The 25,129-nt window shown below is 41.7% G+C and overlaps 1 protein-coding gene across 1 annotated transcript; it reads right to left on the bottom strand.

The window, feature by feature from the left end:
• Positions 1–21,949: 21,949 nt before the first annotated feature.
• LOC147419442 (putative L-type lectin-domain containing receptor kinase S.5) lies at positions 21,950–24,347 on the bottom strand. The gene has a single exon (XM_086505580.1). It carries the CDS (start codon positions 24,218–24,220, stop codon positions 22,082–22,084), a length of 2,139 nt encoding a protein of 712 aa, XP_086361706.1. The 5' UTR covers positions 24,221–24,347; the 3' UTR covers positions 21,950–22,081.
• Positions 24,348–25,129: the final 782 nt, after the last annotated feature.

Here is a 25,129-nt window from a genome sequence, read left to right as displayed (position 1 = left end):
GCCTAGCCTCCTCAACTTTTGTGCCTTTGTTCTACACCCTTCCTTAAAACTATTTTGTTAGCTCCTTGCAAATCCTTGTACTCCGTCGCAAACAATTTGGGGTAAGAAGCACAAAGCTACATAAGTCTTCCTTCTCCTGTTTGGACAAATCCTCACTCAACATACTTTCTACTTCCTTAGCCTCGAGACCATGAACCTACGGTGCTATTCTCTCCTTTCCTTTAGAATCCTTCACTGTGACGCCAAATAGATCAGCATCAATCTTCATCATGTCGTCTTCACTTTCCTCCTGATTGGTGTCTGTATAGCCTTCATCATATGAAGTTTCTGTCTCGTACTCGTAGATTATGGTCGTATTCACATCACTTCCTTGATCACCCTTTGTCTCCATAGGACGAGTTCTGATTTCTTTGGTCTTCAAATCCAACATGACTTGCCTCCCTTTCTCTTTGTTAGGCAGGGTGAATACCCCACTTCCCCAGTCTTGTTTGGCTCCCATTGCGAGAAGCCACGGCCTTCCAAAATAATAGGATATGTGATATCACCTACATTCATAACAAAAAAAATCGATTAAACATTCAATAACCATCATCTTCACCTTCAAGACTTGGGCCACGCCCAGACACTTGACTTTTTCATGATTGGCCATTCTCATTTGTACATTTGATCTAACCACAACCTTCACACCTGTCTCCTTCGTGGTTGCTTCCATAATCACACATACCTGTCCCACCATCTATGTAAGCCTGCACCTGCATCCGCTTTTTGATGACTGAATCCACTGGAAGGACATCAATAAGGCTGCCTACCCTCAAAGCCATATTATGTACCGCCTGCACATTACTTCTGCCCTTTGGTAGCCTTGTACCAACACTGGTAGACCACTGCCTTCTTAACTGGGGGTTCAAAGCCAACAATTGCTCAAAAGTTATATTAGCATTTTGATTTTGAACGTCGCTTATTACTGAATTATACTCGGCGTAGCCGTGTCCCAGTTGAAAGTATGTTTGCTTGATCCTACGGCACCTTCTCCTCTTATTAGTTTCAGGTTGTTCCCTGCCTTCGTACACTTTCTCCTTACCTTTACGCACTCTGGTTTCCCTTTCCATCTCTCTCTCCCTCTCCACTCTTGCCCTTTTGTTGGCCAAGACTTCAACCTCTTGCTTATCAACTCCTACGATATTCACCCGTTGGACGTCACTGCCATCAATGTGAGCTTGTTGCCTGAGGTTCTCAGCTACATGCTCCCTTTGACCATTGTACTACCCATGCCCCCTTCCTCTGCCAAACAAAGGATACATACCCCCTCTTTTCCTTGGCCGTTGGGGACAATCTATTGTGTAATTCCCTTCTTCTCCACAATTATAACACCTGCCAAGCAAAGGTCTTGCCCTGCCTCTGCCTCTCCTTGGTTCGCCCCTGTCCATCATGCTTAACCTTAACTCTTGCATCTGTTCTGTCAAATCTTGAATTGTCCTCACCCAATTTTGCAGCACCACTGACACTCCCCAGTTGCCTTGGTTCTCTTCTTGGACCGCCTCTTTGGAAATCTAGGATTGGGTTGAAGTCACCGTCTCGTAGTCTATTGCACCCTGCTCAATCTTCTTCTTTATCTTCCTGCTCTTTGACTGTGCAATTGCCACTATACCATTATAGTTTTTTGGACTCTCAAAATCCATCTTCTCTCTGACTTTTGGATGTAAACACGCCATGAATTTTTCTAGTTTAAAGTAGTCACATTGGCCAACTGCATTGAGGTTGCTAGCTCTGCCCAACACACTTCAAAACGAGCCAAAAATAAATTGAAATCTCCGCTTACGTCTTGAGAGCTTTAATCTTTGCATCCATCTTGGTTGGCGATGACTCCGTGCGGAAATCTTGCAAGAACCAAGCCCGCAAAGCCAGCCATGCCTGCCTTGGCTCGCCTTCCAAAGTATTGTACCACACATTAGCTTTTTTCCCACATCGCCAACGAAAAGTCTGCATCCATTTGGCATGCATAGGGACATCATATATAAATCAATAATCAGCAATCCACTCCTCGGGATTCTCATCGCCTGTAAAGATAGGGTCGTAGCTTCAGGATGTCATCTTTCCTGACGTAAAAACCTGTGTCTTCTTCACCAAACTAGAAGCTATCAGCCTGCTGGCTTCATACATGATGTCATGAAGGAGGATCTCTCACCATTGTAAAAAGAGGTTATATAGTTCATTTCATAAGGTGTTTCAATCAATGCATTAGTAGTTCTTTCTCATTGCAGATAATGTACTCAATCCGACACTCACTTAAATCAGGACTAAAATCTTGTCGTATCCCTTTTAATCCTGTCATAACCTCCTTGCCATCTTAGTCTTGTCTCTTTGTGTGTATTAACAACAAAATTTGATTGTTTTTCAATCAAATATCAAGCTTATATATATTTTTTAAACAGATACGAGGGGAAATTCTCACTATGTGTCACCCAAGGGCCAAGTCTAGATATAACATGAAAATACTTCTGCTTTAGGCAAATACAGGCTTAAGATAATTACTATCCTTCACTTGACTCCCATACTATTGCATGTAGTAATATACCTTGCCATAGACTTTTGCATTAACAAAGTCAACTTTGTACTTGTTGCATGCAAGTGCATGTACAACAACGTAATTTAACATCCCGTAAATATTTGATTGCAAATGTTTTGATTGGCATGATCACTAGATTTTGACCTTGAAGACAACCCTATCACATCAAGTTTTTAAAATTGGTTGGTGGTTCTCTCTACAACACTCCTTGATTGTCATCTTAGGCTTCTCAAAGAGAAAAACTTTGAGGTGAATATTCTCTTTTCAATATTACAAAGCACAACATGGAATTTGTGAGTGAGTCAATCCTTTATGACATTCACATAGCTTACACAAATCAATAGCTACTTATGATGAGAAATTTGAATCAGTGAAAACCAAGGACTTTAAAGCACTTGAGACATGCACAGATGCATTAGAGGCCCAACTCCTCACACTTCATGAAAGCAAGACGCACCTCATAGACTTGATTGTCAATGTTACAAACCAAAAAATTGTAGTATGGATGGATCTAAGTCCAAGGGGAAACTCCCCCAAAACAACCCACCAAGGGGCATTTTCCTTCATGATAATAATCCATTGCTATCCATACCCAAAAGGAGTGGTTGAATCAGTCAAGAGTATGAATGCCCCCATTTTTGTAGTGAGGAGAGAGACCAAAAAAAAGATTCTCTCAACATAGTCCTTAGCACACGGGGATATATATCATACTCCGAATGCAATCACTTAAAGGTAGGTTTTACAAGTGATGATAATGTATAAATCGCATACCCATCCCAAGAAGTGGTCCACATTTGAGACAGAACTTTGTATGCAGCTCCTTCCTCATATTGAGAATTAATTGTATACTTTATCACTCATTATCAAGATGTTGCTCTAAAATTTAATGAATTGAATGGTTTTTAGCAAGTGCACAATTTTACACAAGGTCTAGTCCCTAAGCTTTAAAAGCAAGTTAAAACCCAAGAATCTAAGTCTTTATAAGATGCATCCATTTAGGTGCACATCTATAATTATCTAACTAACCGTAAATAACATGCAGATATACTACACAAGCCACAATGCATTGTGCATACTATCATCGTACACACATTTAGGTTGATTAGTTCCGGAGACTCTCTCTCTCTCTCTCTCTCTCTCTCTCTCTCTCTCTCTCTCTCTCTCTCTCTCTCTCTCTCTCTCTCTCTCTCTCTCTCTCTCTCTCTCTCTCTCTCTCTCTCTCTCTCTCTCTCGTGCTCACTCCCCTTGGTCTCTATGCTTTCACATCGTCAACTTTGACATAGTATCAGAGCCTTTTGGTGTAGCTCGTGCTTGAAGCCCTTAGAGTGGAGGAGCAGCCCCTTGAAAAGAAGAGTTTCACCCACTATCATCGGCACCTTCACCTCACAACATCTCCAATAGCATTTTAGAACGTTGTGTCACTAGACCATTTGGACGGCGCCGGCAATATACCCACTACAATATTTTGAAATGCATCCTGACAGGTTTTCCTAAGTGGCATCGTTGACCCCGATTGCCTGCATTTTGAAATGTTAACAACCCATTCCTGCTTCTCTTGTTTGTTGGTGAGTCATCACTTTCACTAGCGTTTTAAAAGGCTAGGAGTTTGCAACTTGCACTCGAATCGGCGGCACCACCCCCATGCCCCTCATCCGCCAGCATTTTAAAATGCTCGACAGACAACTGGAAACTCTTTGTACTCGTGGAGTCTACGATCCCCCTCCTCCCTCCTGAGTGACCAACATTTTAAAACGCTGTCCCCTCCTCCCCTTCTCCCTCACCTTGCTTCCTCTTGAGTCTCTTTGAAATGCCAGCAGGAGCCGTGGATTGGAAAGCTTTGGAGGTTACCAAAGGGGCACCAAAGGAAGGAGAGTCAAATGGAGACAGAGGGAAGTACAGCCCAAGGAGCACAAGTTTTTTTGGTGGTGGCTTGGGGAGTGTAGAAGAAGCTTTGGATTTGGAGATAGAAAATTTTGTGGAGTGGCTTGGTACTTGAACTTGACTCAAAGACTTAGAAGGCTCTATGTTTGATTGATTGATTGAATCATAGTCACCTGGAATGCGGAATGAGAATGGTGACAGGTCTCCATGCGGAATGGGGGAATGGTGTAAAACGGGTGGCTTAAAAGACACCCAAATAATGCTATTTCTAGTGTGATGTTTTTGAATACAACTAGTACTAGAGTCTTAAAAGACACCCAAATAATGCTATTTCTAGTGTGATGTTTTTGAATACAAGTAGTACTAGAGTCCTTTGACTCTAATACCCACAAAAAACATGATTCGAAGACCATTCAACCTTAAACCTTATTATCACTTGACTGGAATGTGTGGTGCCATGACCATGGATGATCATACGTACACAACATTGAACAAACACAATAACACATGTAATTACATGTTAGAGTTCTCAAATAATTGCAATGTGAAGTGTTGAAGACATGCCGTCCACCACTGATGGACTTAACTAGGTTGTTAGTGAGAAGTTGAACAAAAACAACTCCCATACCTGGAAGTTCAAAATGAACAATGTCTTGTGGGTAAATCTTTATTGGGTGTACATTGATGGAGAGCATGAGAATGCACTAGCATTACTAGATCAAGGTGCAACACTACATAGATAAAGGACTTTAAATATTGGAAGATTGGTTGTGCAAGGAAAGAACGTGGTCCAAATGCTTTCTTGGATGTAAATGTGCTCGAAGTGAATGTTGACATGTTTGCACAAGGTGAAAAATTTATCGCAGATATAAAAATCTAGCACAAGTAAATTGGTCACATGAATCTACAATGGTTAAAGACAATGCAAAATAAGAATATGGTTCAAGTGAATCTTGTTAGTTTGGAAATTAGGAAAAAGCATCCTTTTCTCATGATAAGCATGTGAGAAACCGTATATTGGAATAAGTACATACATATGTGTGGGGTCCAACAAAGTTTGTGTTTACGGGTGAATGTGGATACTATGTGAGCTTTATTGATGACCATACGAGGAAGGTATGGGTCTATTTCATGAAGAAAAAAAGTAAGGTGTTCATGCACTTTCAAAACTTCAAGGCTATGGTTGAGAAACAGACTAGGAAACATGTACTATTTTATAGGGCTGATATTGAGTTGAAGATCTATGGTCCCATAGATGCTAATTGGTCTAGTAGCATGTATGATTGCAAGTCTACAAGTGAATTCATGTTTTCACATGGGAGTGCAACTATCACATGGAGCAAGAAGAAACAACCCATAGTTTCTCTATCGAGTATAGAGATAGAGTATAGGGGTGATGCAGTGGTAGCATGTTTGCTAGCATGGTTGTAATTGCTACTTCAGGACTTTGAGCATAGGTAGAGAGGCAATTTGTCATCTATTGTGACAACCTTAGTAGCATACCATTTACAAACAAGATACCATGAACTCCATCATCTAAAATGAAAAAGTGGATAGTTTTGATGATGTTGCCAGACTTCCTAATATAGGTTATGCGAGAAAGTATTGGAACTTGTGTCAAATTCCAATTCATATACTAGATTTCATTCCAATCTTTGAAGGATTATTTCTTTGCAAAATCATTCACAAATACAACCACATCATCAGGGAAGCTATGAAGACAATCTTTAAACTATTTTGATTTCCAATGAGCAATGTACTTGTGAGTAATGAAGATGCTCCACTTGGATTTTAAAAGTGTAAGAAATTTCCATGTCTACATTTCCTTGATAAAAATATTTTTCCTCTTCCTCATGTTACCTTCCTTGTCCATACTATCCACAAATGCAAACACCTTTACCATAATGGACAACACTTCCTTTATTATCTCTAGAGGATAGCAAACCCGTTTCTTGAGTTACAATGCTTTCTCCTTGCTCCATCAAGTAAATTTTGTTGTAGAAGGGCTCCTCATCTTGGTTTAAGCAGACCACCAATTCCCACATCTATGTGACACCAATGTCCCACAAAGAAACAAAAACTATTAGAGCCATCTCTAGCACACATCTGACAACTACCAAACATGGAGGTCAAACTTCTAAAAACACATGTGATTAAGTGCAACATTCAAGAAGGACATATGTACATGATATCTGCAAGAACATGTACATCTCTATCCTTCACTCAATGGATGAAGAAAGGCTTTATATTCTCAAAAGCATGTAGCTGAATTTTGCACTTTGGATGAAGGGTTTCGAATCTATGAAAAAACTCAACCTATACATAATCAAGTCCAAAAATTATATCCACCCATGCCTTAAGGTATGCTACAACTACATAAACATGGAACTAGCCCTTCATGTATGCTATCTAGTAGGAAGCAAACAATATCCTAGTTATCAAGGCATGTATGCTATCAAGCCTGGGGTGTGTGCTAGTTACCATATGCTACCAGCCATGGAGTATATGCTACTAAGCACACATGTGTATTCAAGGAAGCATAGCTCATATGCTAGTTATCAAGCACGAACAATAATCTAGTTAGCATTGATTTTATGTTAGCTATCATGGACTTTATGGTGCTAAGCATGGAGTGTATGCTATCAAGCAAGGTGTGTGCACTACCAAGCATGGCCCATATACTAGTTAGCATGGCGGCGTGTAGGCTATCAGGCATCAATAGAAGATAGTTAGCATGGAGCGTATTGTAGCTAGCATAGCCCATCCATATGCAATCAATTGTGGAGTGTATTCCACTAAGCATGGTGTGTATGCTACCAAGAATGGTCCAATACTAGTTAGCATGGCATGTAAGCTATTAAGCATAGTGTATATGCTACTTAGTAGGGCGTGTATGCTAGTTATCATACCCCATATGCTATCGACCATGGACTTTATGCTACTAATCATGGTGTGTATATGCTACAAAACATGTCATGTAATTTTCTTAGCATGGTCCATATGTTAGCTAGTATGGCATGTATGCTTCTTAGCATGGACCAAATGCTAGCTAGTTAGCACAACCCATATTCTACTAACCATGGAATTTATGCTATTAATCATGTTGTGTATGTGATGCTACTAATCATGGAGTGTATTCTACTCACATGGTGTGTGTGATACTATCTAAAGTAGTCAACATGTCATGTATGCAAGGAAGCATGGCCCATATGCTACTTAGCATGTTATGTATGATACTAGGTAAGACCCATATGTTACTGAGCATATGGTATATGCTAATAACTACTAGCAAAGTATGATAGCTCTAATGGTCACAAGGTAGTTAGCATATATCATACATGATTAATAGCAAAAAATGTCATAATAATCAATATCTAATTCTCCTAAATGATTTTCTCATATTAAACTGATCATTTAATGTGGGGAGGTACCAGGGGAGAAAAAGATAGAATATTGGTTAAGCTAGCAGACCGGCCACAATAGGGATCCAAAGGAGGGAAAATAGGGATCCAAAGGGGGGGCCATCTACAAAAGAGCCATGTGAAACAATGGGCTAAAAAGACCCTAAGGTTCAGCCCAATAAGACTTCCAAAATGCTAAGGTTCCAAAATTCAAAGGTTGTGTCCAAAGGTCAACCCTAGGGAAAATTGGATGCTTAGTGTGTGTACAAAAGTCTTCTTCAAAGCCTACAAAGGAGGGGGCGAGCCCATTTAGTAGGGGATGAGAGAGAAAGCCACACACACACACACACACAGGCTCCCTTTACACAAAGGGAATGAGGGACACATGTCAGCTCCCTAGGCCAGATGCCCACAAGGTGTGCCCAATTTCTATTGGATGACCCTTGAAGTGGACCAATGAGAATTAAGCTAGATTAAATCTAGTTTAATTAATTTAAAAACATTTAATAAAAGAAACCAATGAGAATTAAGTCTCCTAGAAGACTATTGGGCAGTCTCCCAAGGGGTCCAATGAGCATTCAGGAGCCCCATGGCTTGCCTGATTCCTATTGGCCAGGAGGCAAGGGGGTCCAATGAGAGTTTAGTTTAATTATTTAATTACCTAAAGCTCTCACAAAAGGGGAAAGGGGGACACATGTCAGAAGGCTATCACTTATGTTGCTTAATTGTAATTGGCTTGACTTGGGGAGGGCCAATGAGGCTTCAGCAAGAGCAATTAGCAAGAGGGCTCGCCCAAGAGAGAGAGGGGGCTGATTTTTGCAAGGCATTATCACACACACACACTCACACAAGCTCACGTGTGAAGAAAGATAAGACTATCTCTTCCCAAGCTTTAATGGAGAACTCATCACCTACTCCAAGCTTGTGAGATAGAAGCCTACATCAACACTCTCTTGGCATGTGGATGCAAATCCAACCAAGAGCCAAGCTTCAATGCATGCTCATCTCCTCTACCAAGCTAATTACTAAGCTAAACTATGCTACATATGAGTGATTATGTGAGGAGATGTACATCTTTCTCGTAAGATACTCCTTCTTCCTCTCAATCTACTCTCATACCCTGCTAGCTCTCACCATCTTCGAAGGTGTGTGAGGTCTTGGGTCTGAGAACGGGGATAATTCAAGTTGTGTTTGTTAAGTGTTTTGCTTAGTGCATGAAGTTTCCATCTTCATTGCACTAGCTAGTCTTGAAGGAACACAAAGAATTGTATTGTACAATGTCTCTCTTGATGGGAGAAACCATAATACAAAGCCTTTTGGAGGGGGGACCGGCTCCATGAAAATCTGGTCCTCAACTGTTGTCAATAGCTTAATTTCTCTCTCTTTTGAAAGTATTGTCGATGCTGTCTAACTAGATGTTATGCTTTTTGTTGCTCTCTCCACCCAAGCACTCTTGTCATTCTCATTAGGAATCTATTCTAATGAAATGCCCACTATGTTCATGCTAATTTCCGCTACACATAAGTTATTAGGCCATTAAATGTTACATTGGTATCAGAGCACAAGGTTTCTCTTTTCTTGCTCAAGAAGAGAGGTCCTCAAGCTAGCTACAAATGGTTGGTATTATTAATTGCCTGTGAGTAAGTAGAATAGGGATTTTTCAGCTTTGCAGTGAGCCTGCCTTTGTGCAGTTAACGGGGCATCACCATCGAGAGCTATGGTCTTAATAGTGGAGTCCTACGGGGCTTGCCTACGGCTTAACCACTATTGAGCTATTAGAAGCTTGACAGGAGCCGGTGCTGTTTTGGTGTCGAAAGACCCTCTCTTCTATTCCTTGCAATTAATGGTATTCGAGCCGCGGGTACAATAGCTTGAGTGCTTTTTCTAAAGGGGTAAAGAGGAGTAGCAACTAGGGCTTGAAGTGCCAAAGTACACCTGAAAAGTTTACACCTAAAAGTTGTTAGAATGGCTGACAATTGTAAAGAGAGTGAAATTAATGTTGATAACTTTGATTTTGCTCATGAGCAAGCTACTAATGATGCTTCAATGCTTGTTAACTATCTTGTTTCTAGGCTTCAACAAGCCATGGGCAATCCATCTCTCCAAAGTGAAGTGCAACGGCAGCTCCGTGCTCACGGGATTCTCCAAGCTCATCACCATGACGAGAGAACACCTAGGAAGCCTCCTTGTGAGACTACCAAAAGAGGTCTCTCTCCGATTCGGGAAGAAGAAGAGAATCCATATGAAGGGCTCAAGAATTTACTTCTTGATGATGCATCTCCTTCCCAAAGGAGAACTCAAGAGTCTCCACCGAAGGAACGAGAAAGAAGTGAATCTCCCGCCACCTCGGCGGAGATGGCTCCACGAAGACGGCGGGCTAAACGTTCTCCATCACCACCAAAGCGGAGAAGACCATCGTATTCTTCTCCTCACCACAATTCGAAGAGGGATGATAAAAAGCAAGAGAAGAAAAAGGCGAGAAAGAGGACACCCTCTTCTCCATCTTCTTCATCCTCTTCCTCTTATGAAAGCTATGGTGAAGACGACAAAGATCAGGACAAGAAAAAGGCGAGAAAGAGGTCACCCTCTTCTCCACCTTCTTCAAATTATTCACCTTCTGAAGAAAGTGATGGTGCAACTTTTGAACCATCAAAAAGAAGAGGCCATAGGAAATCCTATGCCGCATGGAAGAGGTCGTCCAAGCTGAAGAAATTCAAAGAGGGAGGGAAGAGCATCTCTTTCCTTACCTATGACGGTACCTTTGGTGCCACGGACAAAGTCTTGGCCTTTATCCAGCAATTCGATGCGACGTTTGGAGATGAGGGCTTCACGGAATCCTCTAAGCTACGCCATGTAGCTATGCACTTTCAAAAGTCCGCCAGACAATGGTGGTCTACCGTACGAGCCAACGGTGAAGCTCCACGAACATGGAAAGCTTTAAGAGCTTCCATTATGAAGCAGTTTTTGGCCACCGATGCCAAAGACAAAGTACTCACCGAATGGCGAAGCTTAAAGCTCTCTCCCAATGAATCTATCCACAAATATGTAGACAAGTTTTGGGACCTACAACTCAAAGCCACTGTCTTCAAAAAGTTGGATTTTGGAGAGAAAAAGCAACAATTTTGTGCGGGCTTAACCGAAGAAATGGCGGAGTATGTCAACTCCCAAAGACCACGTACCATATCGGCGGTAATACACCACACTATGGTCGCCTCTCGAATCAATTTCCGAACGGGGGCAAAAAGAAATAATAAGCCCCCGGAAAACAAGGGTTCCAATGAGCCTAAGGGGAAGGACAATGTCCAAAAGTCTCCTAAGGGCAACTCCAACAAAGCTAAAGAGAAGGGAGTTTACAAAGGTAAGAATAAACTCTCTCCTGAAGAGCTTGAGCGTTATCGTAAGGATAACCGGTGTTTCAAGTGCGGCGAACAAGGGCATGCGTACCGCGCTTGTCCCCAAAAGAACAACCGCCAAGATCCTCCTAGAGCTTCCTTGGTTGAAATCCAAGAGGAGGAGACTCACCAAACTCACCACAAAGGATCTCCTCTATGCCATGCTTGGGGAAAGGTAAGAGAACATGATGCTTTTATTCTCTTTGACCCTGGTTCTACTCACAATTTTATATCTATGGAATTGGCCACCAAGCTAGGAATACAATCCTACGAGATGGGAGATGTCCTACCCGCAGACAGTGCCTTCAAGGGGCAAGAAGCTTCAGTCACTCCCTTAATTGGGAAATTGAGGCTTCATGTCCAAGGCTATGTGGACAAAGAGGACTTCTTTATCTCTCCTCTCAAGCATGAGGATGTAATCCTAGGGGCACCATGGTTTGACCGCCTGGCTGCCGATGTTAAATTTCCTGAAAGGAGAATCTCCTTTAAGTTCAGGGAAAAAGACATGTATATAGATGCTAAGGAAATGGGTAACACCATCCCCATTGTACATACACCAGCTTTCAATAAGTCAATAAAGAGCTCTATTTCCGTGTACATGATTTTTGTTAAAGACTCTCAAAATGAACCTAATGCTTTAGCAAAAGAAAATAAAAGCAACCAAAAGGAATTAGAGTTATCCAATTTTCTCAAGGGGTTTCAAGATGTTTTTATTGACGGCATCCCTTGTGAGCTACCTCCTAAACGAGGTAATGATGACCATGCAATTGAACTTCTTCCAGGAAGTTCACCGCCTAATAAACCTCCTTATAGAGTTTCTCAAGCTCAACAAGAGGAGATTATGCGGCAAGTGCACGAGTTAGTTGAGAAGGGTATGGTTAATCTCCATTTTGCTCACCTGCGCTATTAGTGCAAAAGAAAGATGGCACATATCGTATGTGTGCCGACTATAGAGCACTAAATAGGATCACTATCAAGAATAGGTTTCCCGTTCCACGGGTAGAAGACCTATTTGATAAGCTACAAGGATTGACCTACTTCAGTAGGGTTGACCTAAAAAGTGGCTATCATCAAATAAGGATAGTTGATCAAGACATTGTAAAGACCGCATTTTGTACTACATTTGGTCTTTACGAATACATTGTCATGCCTTTTGGCTTGACCAATGCACCAGCCACATTCAACCGCTTGATGGAGAAGCTGTTCAGGCCTCATCGAACCTTCACTGGAGTGTTCTTTGATGATATTATCATCTACTCTAATTCATTGGAGGAACACAAGCAACACCTCCAGGTAATATTTCAAGTTTTAAGAGAGAATAAACTTTACGTTAATCGAAAGAAAAGTGAATTTTTCTTACAAGAGATTCAGTATTTAGGTCACATTATCTCAGAGATTCAGTATTTAGGTCACATTATCTCTCAAGATGGCATCCAAATGGATCCATCCAAGTTAGAGGTAATAAAAGGATGGCCTAAACCAAGGAATCTTCATGAACTAAGAATCTTCATAGGTATGTGTGCATACTATAGACGCTTCATAGAAAAGTTCTCACAAATTGCGGGACCATTACATGACCTAACAAAGAAAAGCGTTAGGTATACATGGTCGGCTAAGGAGAACAATGCTTTTGAAAAGCTTATCTCTCAACCTGTGCTTACACTACCGGATCTCTCAAAACCATTTGAGGTCCAATGTGATGCTTGTGGTGATTGCCTTGGAGCTGTTTTCTCCAAGAAGGGCACGCCATAGGCTATGAGAGCCGAAGGCTCGACCCCGTTGAGCAAGCTCTAGGCATATACGAAAAGGAACTCCTTGCAGTTCTACATGCCTTAGACTCATGGAAGCACTATTTATTGGGGACTCCTTTCATTCTGCAAACGGATCACCAAAGTCTTAAGTACTTCATGACGTAGACCAAGCTCTCCGACAAACAAATGAGGTTGGCAAATTTCCTTTCGCAATTTCATTTTCATATTGCTCACATTGCTGGCAAGCATAATCAAGTAGCTGATGCACTCTCAAGACGGCCGAGAGTGAATGCGGTTTCCATAGCAACTCACAATGATCTATCTTCAATGATAGATGAGTATGCTATTGATCCCGATTTTAGAGATGTGATTTCAGCCCTTGCATTAGGGAAGAAAGAAGAACCATTTACTTTACAAGATGGTTATCTTCTCTATGGCAATAGACTATGCGTTACTAACTCACTACGTGAGAAAGTAATGTATGAATCTCATGCTCCACCTTATGCGGGGCATAGAGGGATTCAGTCTACCTTAAAGGGAATTGAAACATATTTCTATTGGCCTACCATGAAAGTGAATATACAAGAGTATGTTTCCAAATGTGTGGTATGCCAAAAGACAAAATTTGATAGAGGAAAGCAACTTGGATTGCTTCAACCCTTGCCAATCCCTAATTCACCATGGGAGAGCATATCCATGGATTTTATCTTTGGATTGCTTAAGTCTATCCATGGGAATACGGGAATATGGACGATAGTAGACAGGTTTAGTAAACAAGCTCATTTTATACCTGTCAAAAAGACTATCAAAGCCAATCAAATGGCAACCCTCTTTATTTCACAAATTTTCAAGTACCATGGCTTGCCCATGTTCATAGTGTCGGATAGAGATCCTAGAATGACCAATAATTTCTGGAAGGGTCTCTTTGAGAATTTAGGAACAAGGCTAAACTTCTCTTCGGCCTATCATCCACAAACTGATGGCCAAAGTGAAATAGCTAACCTAACCATTCTCGATCTACTAAAAGCCTATGTAACGGAAGTAGATCAAAGATCCCAATGGGAGAAGTACTTACCCTTAGTGGAGTATGCTTACAATAACACTGTACATACTTCCACGGGAAAAGCACCTTTCGAAGTAATTGAGGGAAGATCAAAAAGTCCCTTGCTACTTAAGGTACATGGGAAGATCTTCGCTGCAGATGAGTATAGCCGAGACCTACAAGAATCTTTCCAAAAGATTAAGGATGCTATCTCTATCTCACAGCAAAGGCAAAAGGCTGCTGCTGACAATCACAGAAGAGCCCAAGCCTTTAAAGAAAATGATTGGGTCTTGTTAAAGTTTCCCAAGGCTCGATTAAGGCACACAACGGGCAAGAATCCTACGGGTCACCAAAAGTACTATGCTAAACTAGCAAAAAGGTACTATGGTCCCTTTTAGATTATTAGGCCAATCAATGAGATGGCCTATCAACTCAAGTTGCCCAATCATTGGCTCATACACAATGCTTTTCATGTGAGCCTATTAAAGCCTTACAAAGGAGAGCCACCTCAAGAACCAACTATTGAAGACCCACCGGAGATCGAGGACCAAGAAGAGGTGTTGCAGCCCGAGTCCATTCTCCGACATGAAGACAAGGTACTAAGAGGCGGTAAGACTATCCGACGATATCTTATTAAGTTTAAGAATTATCCTTTTGAAGATGCTAGATGGATGCAAGGCATACAATTAAAGGATAAACTAAACCTTGTCAATGCTTACAATGCTTCCCAAGAGTAAGCAAATGTACAAAATGTTAAAAATGAACAAAATTTTTGTCTTATAAGACTCTCATTTTCTTTATTTGTGCACAAAAATGAAGTAGTATGCATGCTTAGATCAAGTTTGCGGAGAAGACGTCTCCCAAACACCAAGTAGAGCTTGTCACTCTACTATGGAAGATTGATAGGACTAATGTGCAGACATGCTTGCGGCAGCCTCAGGCTCTCAAGCACCAAATGGACTAGTCATCCATTATGCAATGATGTCGTAGGGTAACATAGGGATCCTCTACCCGCTAAGAAAAGGACTCATGAATATGCTTTATCTTCTCTACACCATAGTCGAGGACGACTATGATTTCAAGAGAGAGGTAATGTCATAATAATCAATATCTAATTCTCCTAAATGATTTTCTCATATTAAACTGATCATTTAATGTGGGGAGGTTCCAGGGGAGAAAAAGCTAGAATATTGGTTAAGCTAGCAGACCGGCCACAATAGGGATCCAAAGGAGGGAAAATAGGGATCAAAAGGGGGGGCCATCTGCAAAAGAGCCATGTGAAACAATGGGCTAAAAAGACCCTAAGGTTCAGCTCATTAAGACTTCCAAAATGCTAAGGTTCCAAAATTCAAAGGTTGTGTCCAAAGGTCAACCCTAGGGAAAATTGGATGCTTAGTGTGTGTACAAAAGTCTTCTTCAAAGCCTACAAAGGAGGGGGCGAGCCCATTTAGTAGGGGATGAGAGAGAAAGCCACACACACACACACACACACAGGCTCCCTTTACACAAAGGGAATGAGGGACACATGTCAGCTCCCTAGGCCAGATGCCCAAAAGGTGTGCCAAATTTCTATTGGATGACCCTTGAAGTGGACCAATGAGAATTAAGCTAGAGTAAATCTAGTTTAATTAATTTAAAAACATTTAATAAAAGAAACCAATGAGAATTAAGTCTCCTAGAAGACTATTGGGCAGTCTCCCAAGGGGTCCAATGAGCATTCAGGAGCCCCATGGCTTGCCTGATTCCTATTGGCCAGGAGGCAAGGGGGTCCAATGAGACTTTAGTTTAATTATTTAATTACCTAAAGCTCTCACAAAAGGGAAAAGGGGGACACATGTCAGAAGGCTATCACTTATGTTGCTTAATTGTAATTGGCTTGACTTGGGGAGGGCCAATGAGGCTTCAGCAAGAGCAATTAGCAAGAGGGTCGCCCAAGAGAGAGAGGGGGCTGATTTTTGCAAGGCATTATCACACACACACACTCACACAAGCTCATGTGTGAAGAAAGAGAAGACTATCTCTTCCCAAGCTTTAATGGAGTACTCATCACCTACTCCAAGCTTGTGAGATAGAAGCCTACATCAACACTCTCTTGGCATGTGGATGCAAATCCAACCAAGAGCCAAGCTTCAATGCATGCTCATCTCCTCTACCAAGCTAATTACTAAGCTAAGCTATGCTACATATGAGTGATTATGTGAGGAGATGTACATCTTTCTCGTAAGATACTCCTTCTTCCTCTCAATCTACTCTCATACCCTGCTAGCTCTCACCATCTTCGAAGGTGTGTGAGGTCTTGGGTCTGAGAACGGGGATAATTCAATTTGTGTTTGTTAAGTGTTTTGCTTAGTGCATGAAGTTTCCATCTTCATTGCACTAGCTAGTCTTGAAGGAACACAAAGAATTGTATTGTACAATGTCTCTCTTGATGGGAGAAACCATAATACAAAGCCTTTTGGAGGGGGGACCGGCTCCATGAAAATCCGGTCCTCAACTGTTGTCAATAGCTTAATTTCTCTCTCTTTTGAAAGTATTGTCGATGCTATCTAACTAGATGTTCTGCTTTTTGTTGCTCTCTCCACCCAAGCACTCTTGTCATTCTCATTAGGAATCTATTCTAATGAAATGCCCACTATGTTCATGCTAATTTCCGCTACACATAAGTTATTAGGCCATTAAATGTTACAAAAAATATCCTAAATAGCATCTCATCCATGGTCCTTAGCATAGCACAAATGGTAAATAGAAGACTGTCTATAAATAGATGGGGGACACAACTCATAACTATCAATATTCCAAAGACGGAAGTGCAGCTTGCACATGTTAATCTATTGCTAGAGGATATTCTTAGAGTGTACATTAGCAAGAATCAATCCAATTGGAAAGATTACCTCTCTAGTTTGGAGATTTATTATCATGATGCATAGCATGTTGTGACTAGGTCTAGTCCCTTCATGCTTATGTCAGGTTTGTCCACCTAGATCACCAGCTATGATGGGGTTGAGGAATGCAACAAGTCAAGGACTTAATCTATGCTAATCAAATATGTCAACATGTCACTTTCATGAAAAAGTGGAGAAGAGGTATTCTTACATGTTTCAACACCTTTAGAAAGCATGAAAATTGGTGATTCATTTAATTGCCTCTTAGTTGTGGTAACTTATTTAAAGTACTCAAATGAGTTATAAATTGAGTCTACATATTATTATATTCATTTGGCTTTGGATATAAGATGGACAACAATGTATACGATCAAGATGGTCTTCTTGGTTTCATTGGACCTCCTATTGAACCATGTATCAATCAAATGGACGGCTAGACCCGAGAGAGGTGCTACTATGGAAAATATCACTGTTCTTAAGAAGGTATCACCACTTTTTTGTTGAGGTCAAAAACGCTTTTCCAAGGGGGGATTAGTTTCATGCCTAAGGTATGATTTGGGGGGTAACACCCTAATCTACGCATGCATGATCAAGGGGGCTCCTAAAATAAGGGCATAGGGGGAAGGATATGTGAAGATAAGCATGCAGTAGTTCCTCTATCCTTTCAACTCAAAATGCCAAAATGAGTAAAGTAGTTCCTTTCATTTCTCAGATATGGAATTGCCATGATGTTGCTTCCAACATGCTGCCAATGAGAATAAGTCCAAACCACGATCTCGAAGTTGGGAGGGGAGTCACTTAAGAATTATGTGACTATCACGTGAGTGCAGTAGAAGGGGTTATTTATTTTTATTTTTCTCACATTTTTGCATACAAAAGGGTATTCTAAAATGAAATTGGAAAAAAAAGTTACAAATTGAATCGGAAAAGGGCGTATTTTATTTGTAAAAAAATCACAGATAAGGAGTTATAAAAATAGTCCTTGAACTCACACAATATACACAATTGATACATAGTGACCTCCATAAGACCACAATCTGAGATGACCCTATACAAGAATGACTTGGAGACCTGCAAAACCCTTTTCCACCTTAGCCATGGATAAATTTTCAGATGAGTTCATCAGCATTGCCAAAGTACTTTTCTTAAGAAATCGTCAATGAGTTGCGAACATGTTGAAGTTTTGGAGTCCACTCAAGTAGAGAGTGAAGGAGAGCAAGGGGCATTTATCCCACATGAAATGTAATGGTCTATGTCCAAGTATAAAAAGGGCCTTTAGCTCAATGCAAATCATCCAAATTTGTGTACATCAAGTGCAATGCTTCTTATGAACTTGTGATCACTTTCACTTTTCTCAAGATCGTGTTTATGAGTCCAATAGTCTATCTTGGAACCTAATTTTCTTGAGTCTCATTGTTTGTGCACACATTACCTCTCACTTATGCATTATGATTATGCATCATCCACCCTAGATCCCTTGGAACCATGGATTTTAACATCAAGATTTGGGCTAATCTATAGGGATGGGAAATCTGGGCTAGATTATAGAAGTGTGGGGCACCTGTTGAGTACAGGGATTAGGAAAGTGCAGCTATTGTATCTTTGAGGGGGGGTGTTGAAGTTTTGAAGTCTAGTGTAGCAGAGAGTGAAGGAGAGCAAAGGGATTTTATCCCACATGCAATGTAATGGTATATGGCCAAGTATAAAAAGGGCCTTGAGTTCAATGTAAATCATTCAAGTTTGTGTACATGAAGTGCAATGCTTCTTATGAGCTTGTGATCACTTGCCCTTGTCTAAAGATTGTGTTTATGAGTCCAAGCTAACCTATCTTGGAACCTAATTTTCTTGAGTCACATTGTTTGTGCACACATTATCTCTCACTTATGCATTATGATTAGGCCTCATCCACCCTAGCTCTCTTGAAACCATGGATTTTCATAGAACGTTTTCTAGCAGAGTTGCTTAGATTTCCTGCTCCTCCCTTGGGCCTCAAGTTTCAATCAAGTAGTCCAAGCATTATTGGATGCTCTAAAATTTGATTAAGGATCTCACACTTTACTGTCTTGAGGGTTGTGTTTTTTTCCTACTTGGTAGCAGGAACACAGAGGCCACATATTTAGTTTCTTCACAATGTAAAAGGTTGTATTTCGTTGTTTGGAAAAGAGACAAAGATGCATCTTGCCCAAAGGGCCCTCTATTTTGTGAAAAATTGCCTAAATTTATACAAATGTATGGCCTTATTTGGGGGATTCTTGGTAGCAGCAACACAGAGGCCACATATTTAGTTTCCTCACAATGTAAAAGGTTGTTTTTTGTTTTTTTGGAAAAGAGACAAAGATGCATCTTGCCCAAAGGGTCTATTTTGTGAAAAACTAACTAGATTTATTGAAATGTATGGCCTTGTTTGGGGGACACTAAGAGGAGTTTTACCAAGCACCGAGCAAACTTTACCAATCGACGATGAAAACTGAGCAATATCCAGGCAAAACACACACACACACACACACACACACACCATAGAAGAAGGAACTTGTTGCCATTTTCAAGTCATGAGTAACACTTTACAGGATGCTAACATCATTTCTAAACAGCAAAGCAATTCTAATTTGGTTTCATCAAGTAAAAAACATGATGATTATGAGGAATCACACTCGTCATCGATGAAGGCATGTCTTTTATGTGGTTTGTTGCAAGTTTCAACATTGTACCGTGAATCTCGCACCATCCTTTTCGCCTCAATCTCAAAATACACTAGCAAGGTACTTCGATGAAGCAAAAATCAACACGTCAAAGTAAATCAACCGACCTCAAATAGCGATTTTTCTTTTAAACCATTCAAAACCATGTCAATAGACGGCTCACTTCTATCAAATATTGCAATGAACATACATAGCTTGTAAAAGAAAAATGTAATGAAGGGGAGGCACTCAAAAAATAACATGTACGTGACCAAAAGAAATGGAATGCTCACAAATGATCGAATGGCTTCCGAATGGGAGGTCTATTCTCCTCATCGACCACATTTGTAGAAGTTTAGGCCTCCTGCATGTCTTGCCCTCTAGACTGGGGATGAAGAAGAGGCAACACACAAATGTTGAAATCAAAGCCTCATCACTATCCAATGATGCACAAGCACGTCTGAATGAGAGACATGCTCTGAGAGTAGGAGCATCCCCACAACCAAACTCCAAACAAAGGCCCTTCGGCCTACACAAAATCTCCACAAGACTAGCAATGAAAGAAGAGCTACGTTGCATGCATCCCAGCCATGCAAGCCAAGAATCCATGACTACCTAAGCAAACTCTGGAAAGTAGTGTCACATGATGGTATATGATGGAGTCATGCCCATAACACAAAAGAAATGGCATCATCTCATCAAGGTAAAGTGGAGGTGGTGCACCACACCTATTTTTGAAGAATAGCATTGAACTATCAAAGTACAAAGAAACATGACAAACATTTAGAATGACATAGTTTAATCATTCCATACACAAGGTACTAAAAACAAATCAACCTCCTCATGATCTCCACCAGCTTTCACAAATCCAATTGCCATGGATGAATAACAATAACCCCACGATGAACACCAAATGAAATGTAAAAAAAAAAAAAGAATACAAATGTAAAATCACACTCACATTCCATGGACACTCTCTGACCACCTCTTTGTATATATGGACATGCAAAGACTTTTGGCTTTCCACTTCCATGAGCTTTTCATTTCCTACACTCTCCCTTCAATGAGGCATTTGAGATGTTTTGAAGGTTTTTTATGTTTCCATAATAGTGGAGACCTATTATGGAAACATAAAAAACCTAAATATGTGGTATACCTTTAAATGGCTTCAAAAAAATTAAAATCCATTCATTTCTTTTTTTTTTAACACTTTAGAAAATTAGTTTTAACACAAAGAGAGGGGCTTCTCCATAATAAAATTTAGAAATTTTCTCATGCAAGAAAACGAAGTCTTTTTCAGTGTTTTTCATACAATGCATAACATCATGAGCTTTTGTGAGGGAGGCACTACATACCTAGCTAGGTACGATTGGGGGCAGGGGACCACCACCGGGCCGACGGTCCCCTGCTCCCAATCGTACCTAGCTTGGTATGCAGTGCCTCCCTCACAGAAGCTCATGATGTTGAGGTAAGTCACAATGTGGGAATTATCGTGAGAATTTGTCCAAAACTTCTTCTGCTCTTAAACCACTTCAATGTAGTCATCCCTAAAAGATACAAACTCTCAATAAAGGGTGATATATGCAAATCAGATGTCACTTCTGGCTGGTGAGAGCAAGCTTCTCTTGTGCCATTTCCAATGATGAGCCAACGATGTGATGAGCATCGTCGCCACAATGGCCAAGAAACTCCACAGAATGCGCTCTGGCTGAATGGTGACAACGAATTTGCATAGAACAAAGGCATGCTCAAAGACACCCCTCCCTCAGGACTAGGTGGCACGGGCATGGGAGGGTGGGATCTACGGCAGGGGCATTGTGGGCCGTAGATCCCAGTGGGCTGTGTCGAAAGTAAATTAGGGTACCCTAATTTACTTTTGGCGCCGCCACTGGGATACATGTACTGTTGTAGGGCTGCGATGAAGAGACTACCCATGCGGGACTTATGCAAGCTTGAGGCATACGTCTCGCTGCTCTATTGAAACTTACGCACTTCGTCAAGTCTTTTGTCATCAAAGGGCCACTCTCTCCGTTACGATGATATTGCTCGACATTCTTGGCTTTCCAAATTCTAGCTTGATCCTTCCAATTATTTACTTTTCATCTTAGGAATTGTGGTGCTTTTGCAACATTTTTCCTTTTTCTGAGATTGGGGAGGCCTACTTTGCTAATCGGCTGTTACTGGGTAAAATAGGCTGATTACTGAACAAAATCGACTAATTACTGAACAAAATCAAATGCATTTGTCAGATTAAGAATAACATTTTGCAGATTTGGATGAATATTTTTATCCTCTCTCAACCATGGACATCTATCAACTAGCTAGTTTTAACCGCTATCTAGAAGGATAATAATCAATGTGGCACTCATGTTAACAACAAATATAAGCTGATAAAAGAGACAAAAAGAGATACATACAAATACACCCATGTCACTCAACATGGTCTATATACCCTCTCAAAACATGCTGCCATTGTAATTACATGATGCTACCGACCAGCAGAAATCTCCATAGCCGCAACAGAAGAATCAGACATCGGTATATTGGGATGGATAGAACTGGCATAGCTGCTGGAGAAAGAAGATAGAGAAGGGACAGCCATGGCAGCCGGGGAGGATCCGGACGTCGAGAGAGCGTGAACTACATCACGGATGCACGGGCGCGCAGGCGGATGTGGGTGGCAACAAGCCAGGCCCAATCGGAGCAGAAGCTCCAACTGAAAGGAGTCGAAAGAGGAGAGCCGCGGATCGGCCGCCTCTTCCAGGCTCGATTCCTCAAGCAGATGCAAGAGGCGGTGGAGGAAGTCAATGGATATGCGATGGCCAGTGGTGAGCTCAATGGCAATGGCGCCAAGGCTGTAAATGTCACACTCTTTGCTGACAATGCCCTGTTCTATTGATTCCGGCGCCATGTAACCGAAGGTGCCAGCAATGGTGGCTGTCATGTGCGCGCTTTCTTGCTCCATCTTGATGAACTTGGCGAGACCAAAGTCCCCTATTCTTGCATTGAAGTCTGCATCCAGCATCACATTGCTTGGCTTGAGATCTCTGTGTATGACCACCATCTCCCACTCTTCATGGAGATAGAGTAGCCCAGCCGCAAGTCCCTTCATCACATGAAACCTCCTCTCCCACCCCATCACCTCAACCTCGCCACCGGCCTCCTGGCGCCCTTGCCCTATCCACCAATCCAAGCTCCGATTCGGCAGATATTCATACACCAGCATCAGCCTGCGGCGGCTCCCATAGCTCCATCCCAAGAGTTGCACCAGGTTTTTGTGCCTCATCCTGCCCATGCTCATTATCTCTGCTTTGAACTCCTTCTCCCCTTGCTTTGATTTCTGTGACAAGCACTTGACAGCCACCTCTGTTGTTATTCCATTGTTGGACCTTAAGACCCCCTTATATACCTCTCCGAACCCACCTCGCCCAAGACTGCTGTCCTTGCTAAATCGGTTGGTCGCCCGCTTGAGATCTTTGTATGCGAACTTCCGTGGTCCGCAATGAAGGTTTGTCAGATCTTCCATCCCCATGAGTCTCTGGTTGATTCTCCTTCTCCTGACCAACAAAATTGCGATCAAAACTACCAGTAGGACTATGCAGGCAACAACTGATCCCACTAATGTTATGCGCATGCGGGCAGTATGGGGTGAGCGCCTTTTCTGAGGGAGATTGGCTTGGGATGGGGCTGGCGCAAATATAGGGGGTGAGCTTAATAATTCCTGTGGGAAATTGGTTGAATTAAAATCCCACCTAAGAACACAGTGCGATTCTAAGATTGTCCCCAAAGAAGCAGAGAATCCCACATACACATATTGTGGGAGATGATCGCGCAGGTTGATGGGATAGCCCGAAATGATCGGATTTGTGGGCTTCCTCAACAGCTCAGGTCCTTGATTGGCAAGATAAACATCGAGAATGTAGTTGCTACCGTCGTACTCAATCCAGACATTGGTGTACATGCCCTCAGATGTGGATGTATCTGTAAGGCTTATGTTGAGCGGGCTCAAGGATATGGCCAGACTAGAATTGACACTGCCATTAACATCAATGCCCACATGGTTTCCATCTGGATCAAAGCTATCCTTGAACGTGTCGAACTCGATTGCGACGAATTGGGCGGCGCCCTGGTCCTTGCTAGAATTAGGTCTGCCATCAATGAGGCCCAGCAAGGGCCCTGAGCTGTTGGGGAAAAGCTTGATGGCGGGCAGCGAGGTTAGCATGAAAGTCATGCCACCGCCGCTATCGTTGGTGCCACCGCCCATTATGGGTCCCATGTTGATGAGGAAAGAGGTGTTAAAGGAGGCAGTGTAATTATAAGATTCATGCCAGAGCTGAAGGGCTTGTGCGCCGTAAGTGATCTGACCGGAGATGTTGGAGACATCGCGCGAGCCGGAGTTGGGGGTGATCTGCAAAGCCTGCTTGTCAACATTGGAGTTGCTGGAGAAATTGAGGTAATGGAGCTGGTTGTGATCGAACATGGGGAAGGAGAATTGAAGGTTTTCATGAGCGCGGCATGGTGAAGGGGAGAGGAAGATGGCGCAGAAGAAGGTGATATTGATGATGAGCAGAAGATCAAAGGATGCAGATATGATGATGGAAGCCCGGCTGGAGCTGGAGAACGTCATACACGGGTGCCTGCAAGAGGCGGGAAAGAGGGTAGCTCGGGGTGTGTGTGTGTGTGAGAGAGAGGGAGGGAGCTTCCTGCTAATATCACAAGAAGATTTAGAAATTTTCTCATGTAGGAAAACGGAGTCTTTTTCAGTGTTTTTCATACAATGCATAACATCATGAGCTTCTGCTCGAGAGACTGCATACCTAGCTAGGTATGATTGGGGGCAGGGACCCCGCGGGCAGGCGGTCCCTTGCCCCGGCCAATCGTACATAGCTAGGTATGCAGGGCCTCCCTCACAGAAGCTCATGATGTTGAGGTAAGTCAAAATGTGGGGAACTTGCCAAAAACTTATTGGGTCTCCCTGGGAGAGAGATTAGTATTGAGGCGTGTAGTAGTCGCTAACTCGACGTTGCATGGTCAGACCAGCTTGAGAAAGTCGGAAGTCTAAGCCTGGCATTAATGTAGCCTATGAGGGCATAATTTGACTAAACACAAGGTCATTGCCTGATCTGCGTATAATATCTAAAATCAGCATCATGCACGTTTAATATAGTCCCACTCAAATATTTATTGACAACTTTAGTCATTGCTCAACCATACATGCATCCACGAACTTATGCAAATCGTGCTCACATCAATAGACATTTGGATATGCCATTCTCCATATTTCATCCAAAGGCCCATTGATTCTCTCCTGTTTTTGGGTGCCATTTGCATCGTTTTGAGTGGCATATTTTTCTCCCAACCAAAGCTCCAAATAAACTTTCTTCAATGTACTTGAAAATTTACAAATAAAAAAGTATATTGACTCTATTTTAAAAAATTATTTCACACTAAATCTTCCATACTTCGTAGGTTTTCTTACCTTTTTTATTATAACAAGTGGTAAAATTACAAGGTCTACCCAGAATTAGGAAAGATG

This window comes from Adiantum capillus-veneris, chromosome 29 (assembly GCF_014529385.1).
Source record: "Adiantum capillus-veneris isolate H3 chromosome 29, ASM1452938v2, whole genome shotgun sequence".
Lineage (NCBI taxonomy): Eukaryota > Viridiplantae > Streptophyta > Polypodiopsida > Polypodiales > Pteridaceae > Adiantum > Adiantum capillus-veneris.
The sequence above is the reverse complement of the archived record's forward strand: the minus strand, read 5'-3'. Positions and strand labels throughout refer to the sequence as shown.